Here is an 11,085-nt window from a genome sequence, read left to right as displayed (position 1 = left end):
ATTGGCTTCCCGCAGCCGCCGGACCCTCATCAGCTGGCCGTGCCGGGCTGCCATTGGTTAGAGGAGCTGCCGCTCGGGCGGGGCCGGGATCGGGGCGCCGCGGCCGGATGTTGCTGCGGGGGGCGCGCGGGTTGGCGGGGGCGCGCCGGGCGGTGAGCCGGGGGGTGTGTGCTTGTTTTGGGGGGCCCGGGAGGACCCCACAGGAGAAGGGAGTGATGGGGGGTCCTGGGGGGGCAGGAGGGGATGGGGGGGGATCTGAGAGGGGGGCAAGGGGGGCTGGGGATGGGGTAGGGGCTGAGGGGGGCGTGAGGGGTGCTGGGGATGGGGGGGGAGGCTGGGGGGGTCAGGGAGGATGGAGTCGGGGGCGTGGGGGGGGCTAGGGATGGGGGGGAGCCAGAACTGGGGATGGGGGGGGAGCTGAGGGGGTCAGGGAGGATGGAGTCGGGGGCGTGGGGGGGGCTAGGGATGGGGGGGAGCCAGAACTGGGGATGGGGGGGAGCTGAGGGGGTGCTGAGGATGGGATGGGGGTGCTCTGGGCGGTGTGTCAGGGTGTGGGGGGTGGTGATGGTGCTGGGATGGGGGGCAGAGCGGTGCGGCTGGGGCTGTGTGAGTTCCTGGGGGGGTGATGGTGCTGGGATGGGGGTACACTGGGAGCAGGGCGGGGGTCCTCTGGCCGGGGGGGTGCAGTGGGCAGGGCTGCCCCCGCGTTTCCCCCCCCCCGGGCTGGCGTCACCGCGGGGTCGTGGTCCTCAGGAGCCCCGGGACGGCGCCAGCTGCTGCAGGGGGGTGCTCAGGGAAGGGGCCCCGCACCCCCAGCCCACCCTCGGCTCCGGCCTTCGGGAACTTTCAGACACCCCAGCAAAGGCCGGCAGCAGCTCGGACACCCCGGAGAGCGAGGGTGGGACAGGCGCCCCGCCAGGCGAGGATGGGGTCCGTCCTGCCACCCCCCCGATCCCCCCGCCGCCCACCCACTGCTGCGGGACCGGCTGCCCCAACTGCGTCTGGTTTGCGTACGTGGAGGAGCTGCTGGAGCGGTACCGGGACGGCGGCGCGCGGGCCTTGGCGGCCGTGGAGGAGCACGTGGAGGATGAGAACATTAAAATGATCCTCAAGATGGAGATCAGGCTGCGCATGGAGAAGGACTGAGCCTCTCCTGGCCCCCAAAACGTGGCGGGTTGCACCCCCCGGGAGCCTCTGCTCCGGGCTGGATGGCGGGACCTGGACTCGTTTGATTTCAACTATTTATTTGTGCGGGTTGAGCTCGGGGGCGGTGGGACGAGGATGGTCCGAGCTCCCCCAGGGCGTTGTGCGCGGGGTCCCGTGTGTGTTTCAATACAGGCGGTGCCCAGGCCGTGTCTCGCTTCTCGTCTGTGGGGGACCCTGCCCTTGGGGACAGGCAGCGGCCCCGCGTGTTCCCAGCCCCGGATTTCCCATGCTGTGCTCCCCCGGGATAGAAAATCCCCACCAAGGGCAGGCTGCCGCGTCCCCCCGCGCTCAGCCCTCCCCGCGCCGCTGCTCTTGCCTCGTCCTTGTGCTCCCCAGCTTGGATTTTAAGCATCTTCAGCAGCTTGGCCGTGACCTGGTGATTGGGGCGCAGCGCCGGGCCCCCCCTCCCCCTCCCCACCAGCGCCCTAAGCCTCTTAGGGGCTTCTCCGCATGAAGGGCTCGCAGGGGAGGCACCCGGGGCTGCCGGCCCCTTCCCCGCGCAGGAGGCGCAGGCAGCGTGTGGCCCCCAGCACGTGGGGCCCGGCAGCCTCCCGGCAAGGGCACCCGCACCGAGGTCAGAGCCCGGCAAGCTGCTCGTCACAGTCCTTTCCTTCCTCCGTTGCGTCGGCCTCGTCTTAAAACCCCACAAATTTGGCCCGGCGCATCCCCATCTCCATCCCGCCCGGCCGGGCCGGGGGACTCGGAGGTTCCTGGCCCTCGGGACCCCCGCAGACCCCCGCCCCTGCCCTCTCAGGATGAGCTCCCCAAGGAGCCACGAAGCCCTCGAGCAGCGCGCAGCGCTCGCTGACGAAACCGAAGCTGGAAGCAGTAATTAACTCTGGGCCCTGCTCTCTGCCGGCTGCCCAGAAAACGCTCACAGATCCCTGTAATCCTATTTATTGGAGTGCAACTAATTGCAATTAGTGGCAGGAGCTGAGGTTCAATTAAAGCGTACCGAGATTATTCTTTTTTGTAATTGCTTTAGTGTCAGGATTAGGGGAAGCTTGGGAGCGATCCCGTCCCTCGGACAGCGGGGCTGCCGGGCTGCCCAGCCCCTCTTCTGCCAGGTTTTGGCCGGAGACCCCCTCGGCCAGGCAGGGCTCGGGCTGTGGCGCCAGCAGGGACGGTGCTGGGGCGGGGGGCAGCCCTTGCGCTGGGACCCCCACCCGGGCCGGGGTGCGGTCTGGCAGCCGTACCGGCAGCGCTACCCCCCAGCCCTCACTTTTCGGGGCCGGACCGAGCTCGGCCTTGGGAGAGGCGGCTTGGGAGAGGAGGCAGCATCCCCTCGTGGGTGATTTGCGGTGTCCCGACGCCATCAGCCCCAGCAGCGCTAATCCAGACACCCCGTCCCCACCCACGCCCCGTCCCGCCGGGGCAGAGCGGGAGGAAGGACAGCAGATTACCCCCTGAGAAGAAGGGACATAAATAATCCTATTACCCCAGCGCAGGATAAATCTGCCCTCCCCTAAAAGCCCCCCAGAGCGCCTAGAGGACGCGTGCAGGCAGCAGCGGGACGGAGGGTCTCCTGCGGAGCGGCGCTGGCCTCGGGGAGCGCAGCGGCTGCGTAAGTCGGGGCCCTGCTCCGTGCGCGGGACGGGACTCTGTTCCGGAGGTGCTGGGCTCCCGGGGCGGGGTGCTGCTTCGCTCCGGGCCGGAGCCTGCTCATGCCTCCCACTCCTGCAGCCAGGAGCGGCGTTGCTGGCATCTCCCCGGGCCGGGACCCTTCTTGCCCGGGGGCCGTGCCCCGCAGCGGGGCCAAATCTCACACCCACGCTGGAGCCGTCTCTTGTGCCACCCGCACCCTTGGCGTGGCTGCTGTGCCCGGAGGAGGCGTGACGGCAGCGGGACGGAGGCCCCCACCGCCGTGGCCACGCACACCCCAGCACGGGTCCCAAGGGTGTGCAGGCCGGGTGCCCGCCATCCCCAAAACCCACCTCGCTCCCACGCTATGGCTGCGCCGATGCCCACCCCCTGTAGCACACGCAGCTTGGCACGGACCCCGGGGCGAGCCACGGCCAGGGCTGGCGGCAGCACCAGCGTGGGGGTCCCCGAGTGTCACACCTGCGCTGGGACGGGGGGCGAGGGCTGGAGGAAGAGCCCCCAGGGGAGGCGGCGGCTCTGCCGGCCCCACTGCTGCCCTTCCCTGCCTTTGGGGTAAGGGGATTAGCGGGCTCTGAGCTGGGCTAAGTCAAGGTTGCGGGGAGGGGGCTCTCCTCTGGAACAGCTCGGAAAGCCGATCAGTGACGGCTGGGGGGCCTCAGGGTGGGCGCAGGGGCGTGGGGTGCCCGTGGGGGGTAGGAGAAACCAGTGACTCCCCCATCTCCCCTCCATCAGGTGTGAGGAGCCGTCCCGCGCCAGCACCGCACCCGCAGGGACAACCGCGACCCGGGGCAGGCTGCCAGCCCCGGCCCAGCCATGAGCCTGGAGCCCCCCAAGCCGGAGATCAAATCGGTGACGAGGGTGACCGGGGGACCCGCCACCCCCCGGAAGGGACCACCCAAATTCAAGCAGAGGCAGACGAGGCAGTTCAAAAGCAAGCCTCCCAAAAAGGGGGTGCAGGGGTGAGTGGGGCAGGGCCCTGGGACCCAGGACATGGCCCCGGGGGGGCTGCGGGGCCAGAGGTGCCAGCCTGGGGGGCGGGGGGGCTGGCAGGGGGTCAGGGCAGACGCTCTCTCTCCTTGCAGGTTCGGCGACGACATCCCAGGCATGGAGGGGCTGGGAACAGGTACGGGGGGGGGGGGGTCTCGTCCCCAGCGGGTGGGGAGCGGGGCTCGCTGCGGGCACAGCCGCCCGCCGCCGGGCTGGGAGGGGGTCACGCTGACGCCGCCTCTGCTCTCCCCAGACATCACCGTCATCTGTCCCTGGGAAGCCTTCAGCCACCTGGAGCTGCACGAGCTGGCGCAGTACGGCATCATCTAGGCAGGCCGCCGCCGCGTAGAGCTGCGTAGGTAGAGGCCGCCCCGACCGCACGGCGGGGCTCAGCCTGGAAAAATGCTCATTAAAACCCGGAACGAGCACGGGAGCCTGGTGTCGTGGTCCGGGGCGTGCGGGGATGCGGATGGAGAGCGTCTCCCCGAGCCACAGGGCAGGACGGACGGGGCGTGGATGGGGCTCAAGGTTTATGACGAGGTTTATTTGGGGCTGTATCACCCCCCCACATGTCCCTGACCCCACGGTGTCCCCCAGCACCCCCTCAATCCCACGCCCCGACGGGCGTGATATCTCCCAGCATCTTCAGCGCCATGAGGACGCCGGCAGCCTCAACCAGCACCAGCACGGCCGCGCCAGCCACGATGCCACCGGCCTGGCCGCGCAGCCAGGTGCTGAGCTCCGCCACGCAGCCTCCCAGGTGCACGATGGCGCCGGCCGCCGCGTCCCCCAGGCGCAGGGCCCCGAAGGCACACTGGGTGTTGGCGACGGTGCCGTTCTGCCAGGGGTCCAGGCAGCAGGAGCTGGGGACGCTGCATGCCTGCGCTCCCGGGGCGCTGCAGTTGAAGTACCTGCAGGGACAGAGAAAAGGAGGGTTGCAGGGTCCAGGCACCGTCCCGGCGCAGGGTCCGGCCTCCCCCTGGCACCCCAACTCACGGGTTGGTCTCCCAGTCACGGTAGGAGGCGAGGCCGCAGCACCGCAGGCTCCGCTGCACCTCGTCCACCAAAAACCGCAGGTCGGGCTCCTCCTGGTAGCGCAGGAGGCAGAGGAGCAGGGCGTCCCGCAGAGCGTCCCGCAGCCGGTGCCGCGCGGCCAGCAGCAGCAGCCCCCCCAGCACCTCCAGCCCCGCGAAGGCCAGCACGGCCCCCACGAAAAAGCGCAGCAGGCAGGGGCTGGAGCGGAGGGCGCCCAGGCAGCCAGCCAGCGAGACGGCGCTGGCCCCCAGCCCCGCCAGCACGAAAAGCAGCATGGGGTCGGAGCTGAGCGGGGCCAGGCGCTCCCCCCGCAGCGAGCCCTTGGCCAGCAGCCCCCAGACCCCCACAGCCAGGGCCAGCAGGCCCAGCAGGAGGAAGAGGAGGTTCCAGAGGAAGGCCAGGTACCGCACGCACTGGCTGAAGGCCCCCCGTTTGGGGGGGATGGGGTACCACGTCTTGGGGTCCTGCTCGGCTGCGGGAAGGTCCATGTCCCCGGCCAGCGAGCCGTCGTCGTCATCGGAGGAGGCGTAGGGCAGCTCCACCAGCCTGGACCCCTGGACGGACAGACCAGCCGCTCGCAGCCGGCGGGACGGTCCCCCGGAAATGCGCCCCCCCCCCCAGCCCATGGACCCTGTCCCACAGCCCGAGGCTGTCACAGGCTCCTGGAGACCCCCTTTGCAAGAGCCCCCTGCATGGGGTGCCCCACATCCACCCCCCCACTGCAACCCCGGGGTCTGAGCGCGTGGGTGCTCTCCCACAGACCCTGCCCCTGGCAGGGACCCCCAGATTGACCCCGATGGAGACCCCCAGGGATGGGGGCACTGCCGTGGAGCTGGCACCTGGGGAATACGGGGTGCATGGGGCAGGAGCGTGGGTCCCGAGGGAGGGGACCGGGGGTCCCGGCGTTACCTGGGGCAGCAGCCGGGTGGTCTCCCCACCATCGGGCCGGGAGAGCCGCGCTCTGCTCAGCGCCATCCTGCTCGCAGCCCAGGCAGTCACACTCCCATCATGTGAGGGGGCTGTGGCCGGCGCTTAAATAGGGCTGCAGCTCCTGGCCCCACAGCTGGGCCCACGGCAGCCCAGCCCCACGGCAGCCCCCACGCCCTGTTAGCGGGGTCGGTAGCGAGGGCATAGAGGAGTATTTGGGGTAAGCAGGGGTACCAGGCCCCAGCACAGCCCGCATCCTGCTGCCCGGCCCGCGGGAGCCCACTCGAGCCCCGTGCAGGGGGCGAGGGGGCACCGAGGGGCCCCACGCCCGGGCCGGGCCCCTCAACAGGGACGAGTTGGGGGCGGAACAAAGAGACAGGTGCCGCGGTGACCGAGGGGAAGGCTGTCGCGTGGCACCGAGGCAGCGCGGGGGACAGCCACGGCTGTAGCACCGAGGCAGCACGGGGCGGGGGGGGCGGCTGTGACGGACGCACCGCCCCGCCCCGCCCCGCCCGGCCCGGCCTAGGAACCCTCGCGCAGCGGAACGCGGGCGCCGGGGCGCGGGGTCCGGGCGGCGTCGGCGCAGGCGGCGGGCCGGGCCCGGGAGGCGGCGGGCAGGAGCGGGCCGGGCCGGGCACGGCGGAGCGGAGCTGGCTGCACCGCAGCGGGCCGGGTCGGTAGCTGGGTGTGCCGGCGAGCGCCGGTCCCCGGCGGGCAGCGCCATGGCGGAGACGATCGTGAGTGGGGCCGGGCGGCGGCGGCGGCCGGGGGGAGGGGCGATGAGGCAGCAGATTCCTGTGGGGCGGCGGGGCCGGGCCGCGCTCACCCCGCCCGGCGGGACCGCACCGGGCCGCCCCGGGGCCGCGCCGCCGTCTGGGGACGGAGCATCCCGCCGGGAGCGCAGCGCTCCCGGAACCGGGCTGCCCCCCGCCCGGAGCGGTGCCCTGGACGGGTTCCCCGTGGTTTTGCCCCAAGAAAGTGCCCCCTTGGAGCGTGTGGCGTTTGGGACCGTGGCCCCGGGGTCCCGCTCGGCCCCGGGAGGAATGTCCCGGGGGAAGGTGTCCGGTCGTGGCCGGGGTCCCGGCATCGCTGGGGAAGGGGCTCGTCGGTACCGTGAAGGTCCCCCGCTCCCGTCGGGCCGGGCTCGCTCCTCTGCTGGGGTTCGGGAAGGGTGTAAGGGGGCTGCTGCAAGGTAACGCCGGGACGCCGGCGGCCCCCCGTGTCCCCCCGTGCCCCCCCTTTCAGCACGCACGCTGCCATCCTGGACGTGGCTCTGCGCTACGTGTCGGCAGGTGAACGCGCTCCGTGGGGCAACTCGAGCCGCTTCCCTGCTCCCTGGCAGCGCGAGGACGCCGATGTTTGCGTTTGCCAGTTCCCTGCCAGTACGTGAAGAGTTGTCCCTGGCCTTTTCCCCCGAGAGCTGCCAGTTTTTGCCATCCCTGACTTCAGCAAAGCTGCTGTTCGGTGTTGTGCAGGAGCAGCCTGAGCCTCGTGGCTCTCCTCATCTTCTCCTCCGCCGCGGAGGTTACGTCAGCAGCGTGGGCTGAAACGCAGCGGCGGCTCAGGTGCCCATTAGCACCGGTTAGGCCAGTGCTTGTGTGTAGGCCCCGAATAAATCGCTCCCTTGGAAGCTCTGATTCACCCTCCTCCTGAAAGTTTAATTCCACGTCTGAGGTCGGAGCTTTGACAGAGAAAGCAGTGTTAGCGTTTTTCCCGGTGCCAGCTTCTTCCCGTGCCTCGTGCGTTCAGGTAATTCATCCTGCAGCACACAAACACCGGCCGGTGCTGCCCTACCGCGGGCGAATCACTTCCTTGTGCATTTGCACGCCCTTTGGAAGAGCAGCGTTAAAAGCGGGAGGGAGGAGCGGTGGGGATGGTCTGCGTCGTGTGCGTGAACTTCAGCGCGGCCCCGGCGGGCTGCGAGCGCGGGGTGGGCTCTGTCCCCCCGTCACTAACTCGGGCTGTCCTCTTAACCCCGCAGATAATCCGCGTGCAGTCGCCAGAAGGGGTGAAGCGCATCACAGCCACGAAGCGAGAAACGGTGGCGACGTTCCTCAAGAAGGTATCCGGCGCCTCTCCGCGCCTTCGCGGCTCGCCCGCGGGACGCGGCAGGGCCCCTGCGGCTCGGCCGGCGCCGCGGGGTGCCCTCATGGGTGACGCGCGCTTCACCGTGCTGGGCAAAGGCGCTGACGGCGGCGAGGGTCAGCGTGCCTTGTGGAAAAGGGTGTTTAAAACTGGTGTAGCCAAAACGAGTTTTCTCCTTGCTGTTCCAGAGGGAAAATAACAAATTTGAGGAAGAAAACTTACTCAGGTTTTGAGCTAGAGTTCCCTGGGGTGGGAGCCTTCCTGGAGGAGCGCACGTTTCAGTGCTGTCCCGGAGAAGAGGCGGCTGGGGAAGCAGAGGCTGACAGCGGCACAGGACAGCTGTTTGGTAGTCAAAACTGCTGCAAGGGACCGGCCTCTTCAGGTCCCTTGCTCAGCTCAGCTCTTGGTTTGCGCTTTGAATATCATTTGAATGTGCTTCCTGTGCCGCTGGGTTTCCGGCATGGTTTGGGAGAGAGCAGGGAAGGGATTAAGGCCAGATCTTAACGTGACGCGAGAGCCTGCGGGGTGTCCTGGGAGAGATTTCCACGCTGGCGTGAGGAGAGCACACGGAGTGCGGGGCTGTGGGATTTGGAGCTGGCTGCGGCTTGTTCTTTGGTCGGCTGCAAGTGCTCGGCGTTTCAGGTTTGCTCTTCCAGAGTGAGCAGTTCTCCGTTGCCTTCCCTCCTGGAACTCTGCTGTAACCTGGAACCCTCAGATGAGGATTCCTTTGCTCCGTCCCAGGAGCACTCTGTGCTCCTGTGCCTGAAGGGCCATTCTTTTAGCCAGCTAGATTTCCTTTCCCCCTGCGAGGGGCCAGGGGAGCAGACTGAAACCCGCTCCTGTTTGCGAGTCGTTTGCTGTGTTGGAAGCTTGGGCCCAGAGCGCGACAGCAATCCCTGCCTGCCCAAGCAAGAATCCCGACGGGTTTCGGGACTGGGTCAGGGACAGCCGCTGTGGCCTCTGAGCAGTCTCGCCCAGGGGAAAACACATTGCTCTCAAAATCTCTGGAACCTGTGCAGAACAAGCTGCTCGGTTTCAGGGGTTCACGTTACCCGAGGCAGCGCGGAACAATCGTGCTGGCAACCAGTCACCGTCAGAACAAAAGCGTTGGCACTCACTGGAATTGCCGGTTGATCTGAGGAAAACTGTATCCTCTTGCTGAGCTGAATGAGAGAAATGTTCGGGTTTCTTTCCGAATACAGGGCGTGCTCGGACGAGAAAAGGTGCGGACGGTACCCCCGCAGATCTGTGCCTATTAATAGCTGCGCGTTTGGACACTGAAACCCGAATCCCTTTGGTGGGTTTCCTATTTAGCTAGGTAGCTGTAATCGAAGAGGCATCGGATCGCTGCTTCTGTGTTTGCAGTCGGCTTCGGTCTCCTGCTTGCCGGCTCCAGAGCAGCCGCAGAAGCGGTGTGTGAGAAAGCACGTTTCAGAGCGGTACGGGCCGGGACAGTCACGGTTCCGGCTTTGGCAGCACGTCCCAGGTGAATCCGAGAGTACTAAAAACACAAACTCTCAGGTGTGTTCCGGTTAAGAACCCGAGCCTTTTGTTCGTGTCTTGTGCAAATTGTCTCCCCCAAAAACCTGGTGGAGTCTGTTGCCTGTCGAGCGAGCGTTTGACTCTGGCAGGCGTAACGCGGGAGGTGAACCCTTTGAGAGTCGTGCTTCCGTTCAAACGGCGGAGCGCTTGCTGCTGCAGATCGCGGCGAAGCTGGCAGGAGAGAAACTCCGTGACCTTGCTCGTGCGGCACTTCTGTGCGTGGCCTGTTCGCTCTGTCCTGTGTGCAGTCTGTCTCAGAGCCCTGCCAAAGCTGCAGGGAGGGGTGTTCAATAAAAATAAAGGCTGTTAACTTAGGAATTTAGGAAGAAACTTGTCATCTAGAGAAACTTCCAACACCACTTTTAAACTGATGGTGTTTTTAAGTGGCCAAATGTGAAAATCGCTGTTGCTGTGAGGAGGCATTGGACTGACTGGGAGTAAAGCAGCCTTACACTGAACAGCTGAGAGGATGAGCGGGGAAAAATCCTGCCTGGAGACTGAGAGGCGGTTAGTGTGAGCGCAGGTTCCGTCAGGAGAAAAGAGGCAAATGGAGAGAAAGGAGAACAGCAGGAAGAGCTTGCGTGAAGCTCGTGTAGCAGCTGGTAGGCGAGAGTGGAGCTGAGGGCAGAGGAGGTGAAGATCTGGGCTGAGGAATTCTGGCCGTAGGAAGATGGGAATGACTTGGCTGGTGTGAGCTGGCAAGGCTGGAGCAGGAGGGCTGGGAAAACAGAGAGGATAGTTTCGCCTCTCTAGCTATGACAGTGCTTGCGTGGATTTAGATAAAATACTGCATTTGTGTTGTGTGAGAGACATTTTAAGTTGCTTTTTAAAATAAACTGCTTGTGTTACTCAGCATTTCTATTTTTCTCAGTTACCCTGTGCTCTTCAGACATGCAGATGAGTTCAGCTAAAGATTTGCAATAGAATTCCCTGGACTTTGCGCTTGCTCTGAGCAGCTTTCGGCATCTGACTGGGGCTGTGAGGTATCTTAAACCCGGCCATTCTTCTCTCTCTTTCAGGTCGCAAAAGAATTTGGTTTCAGGAATAATGGGTTTTCTGTCTACACCAATAGAAACAGGACAGGAGAGATCACAGCGTCGCAGAACAAATCCCTCAACTTGCTGAAAATCAAGTGAGTCCTGACAGAGCGCTGGGGGTGGAGGGGGCCCTTTGTACAACAGAGTGCCTCTTCTCTGAGCTTGCCCAAACTCTCCCCTCCGAACCGGGCAGCGGCGGGCGGCGTCACGTTACAGCAGTCCTGAGCTTTCAGCTCTCACTCGCCAGCTACTTGAAGAGGCGAGCTTGACTGCGGTGCCGAAATGAGGGGGATCAAAATGACTGCGTGTGAGGCTGCGGCAGCCGTTTCTCAGGTCACTCCTCGCGCTGTGTTTCCTCGCGGTGGTGAGGCAGCAACAGGCCTGCTGTTTGATCTTTCACAGCCTGCAGCGAGCTCCCTCGTCCCTGCTTTCACTCACGCTGTACGCTTTTTTTGGCGTCGATGCCAGAGTCTGATAGTCCTGTGTGCGGGAGCCAGGGTTCCTGCCTTCTGGAGCCGGGCGCCTGGGGAGATCGGAGGTGCCAAATGGTGCCATCGCCTCGTGTTTGGTTGCGAACGTCTCTGTTCTGTTCATGTCAAGAATAATGTTGAGCTGACTGAAAATACAAGAGCTGTCACCATTGCGTGCGACGTGTCGCTTGAAT

General features: G+C 65.8%; 4 protein-coding genes across 4 annotated transcripts in view; 3 read left to right on the top strand and 1 right to left on the bottom strand.

Moving 5' to 3' along the window:
• Positions 1-72: 72 nt before the first annotated feature.
• Positions 73-1,354, top strand: OXLD1 (oxidoreductase like domain containing 1). Its single transcript, XM_086762421.1, has 2 exons — positions 73-152; positions 754-1,354. The coding sequence occupies exons 1-2, from the start codon at positions 108-110 to the stop codon at positions 1,144-1,146; spliced, it is 438 nt and encodes a 145-aa protein (XP_086618547.1). The 5' UTR covers positions 73-107; the 3' UTR covers positions 1,147-1,354.
• An 880-nt stretch (positions 1,355-2,234) lies between these two features.
• PDE6G (phosphodiesterase 6G) lies at positions 2,235-4,223 on the top strand. The gene is made up of 4 exons (XM_086762422.1): positions 2,235-2,770; positions 3,541-3,767; positions 3,891-3,931; positions 4,049-4,223. The coding sequence occupies exons 2-4, from the start codon at positions 3,622-3,624 to the stop codon at positions 4,123-4,125; spliced, it is 264 nt and encodes an 87-aa protein (XP_086618548.1). The 5' UTR covers positions 2,235-2,770; positions 3,541-3,621; the 3' UTR covers positions 4,126-4,223.
• Positions 4,224-4,399: 176 nt separating this feature from the next.
• TSPAN10 (tetraspanin 10) lies at positions 4,400-5,805 on the bottom strand. The gene is made up of 3 exons (XM_086762419.1): positions 5,740-5,805; positions 4,792-5,384; positions 4,400-4,706 (listed from the first exon to the last, which is right to left on the bottom strand). Exons 1-3 carry the CDS (start codon positions 5,803-5,805, stop codon positions 4,400-4,402), a joined length of 966 nt encoding a protein of 321 aa, XP_086618545.1.
• Positions 5,806-6,323: 518 nt separating this feature from the next.
• The window catches only part of NPLOC4 (NPL4 homolog, ubiquitin recognition factor), a 28,459-nt gene continuing 23,697 nt past the window's right edge, over positions 6,324-11,085 (top strand). The window contains exons 1-3 of the mRNA XM_086762200.1: positions 6,324-6,494; positions 7,739-7,819; positions 10,404-10,516. Coding sequence (XP_086618326.1) covers positions 6,480-6,494; positions 7,739-7,819; positions 10,404-10,516 — 209 coding nt within the window. The 5' untranslated portion in view covers positions 6,324-6,479. The remainder of the gene's footprint in view (positions 6,495-7,738; positions 7,820-10,403; positions 10,517-11,085) is intronic.

This window comes from Chlamydotis macqueenii, chromosome 18 (assembly GCF_036417535.1).
Source record: "Chlamydotis macqueenii isolate bChlMac1 chromosome 18, bChlMac1.mat, whole genome shotgun sequence".
Lineage (NCBI taxonomy): Eukaryota > Metazoa > Chordata > Aves > Otidiformes > Otididae > Chlamydotis > Chlamydotis macqueenii.
The sequence above is the reverse complement of the archived record's forward strand: the minus strand, read 5'-3'. Positions and strand labels throughout refer to the sequence as shown.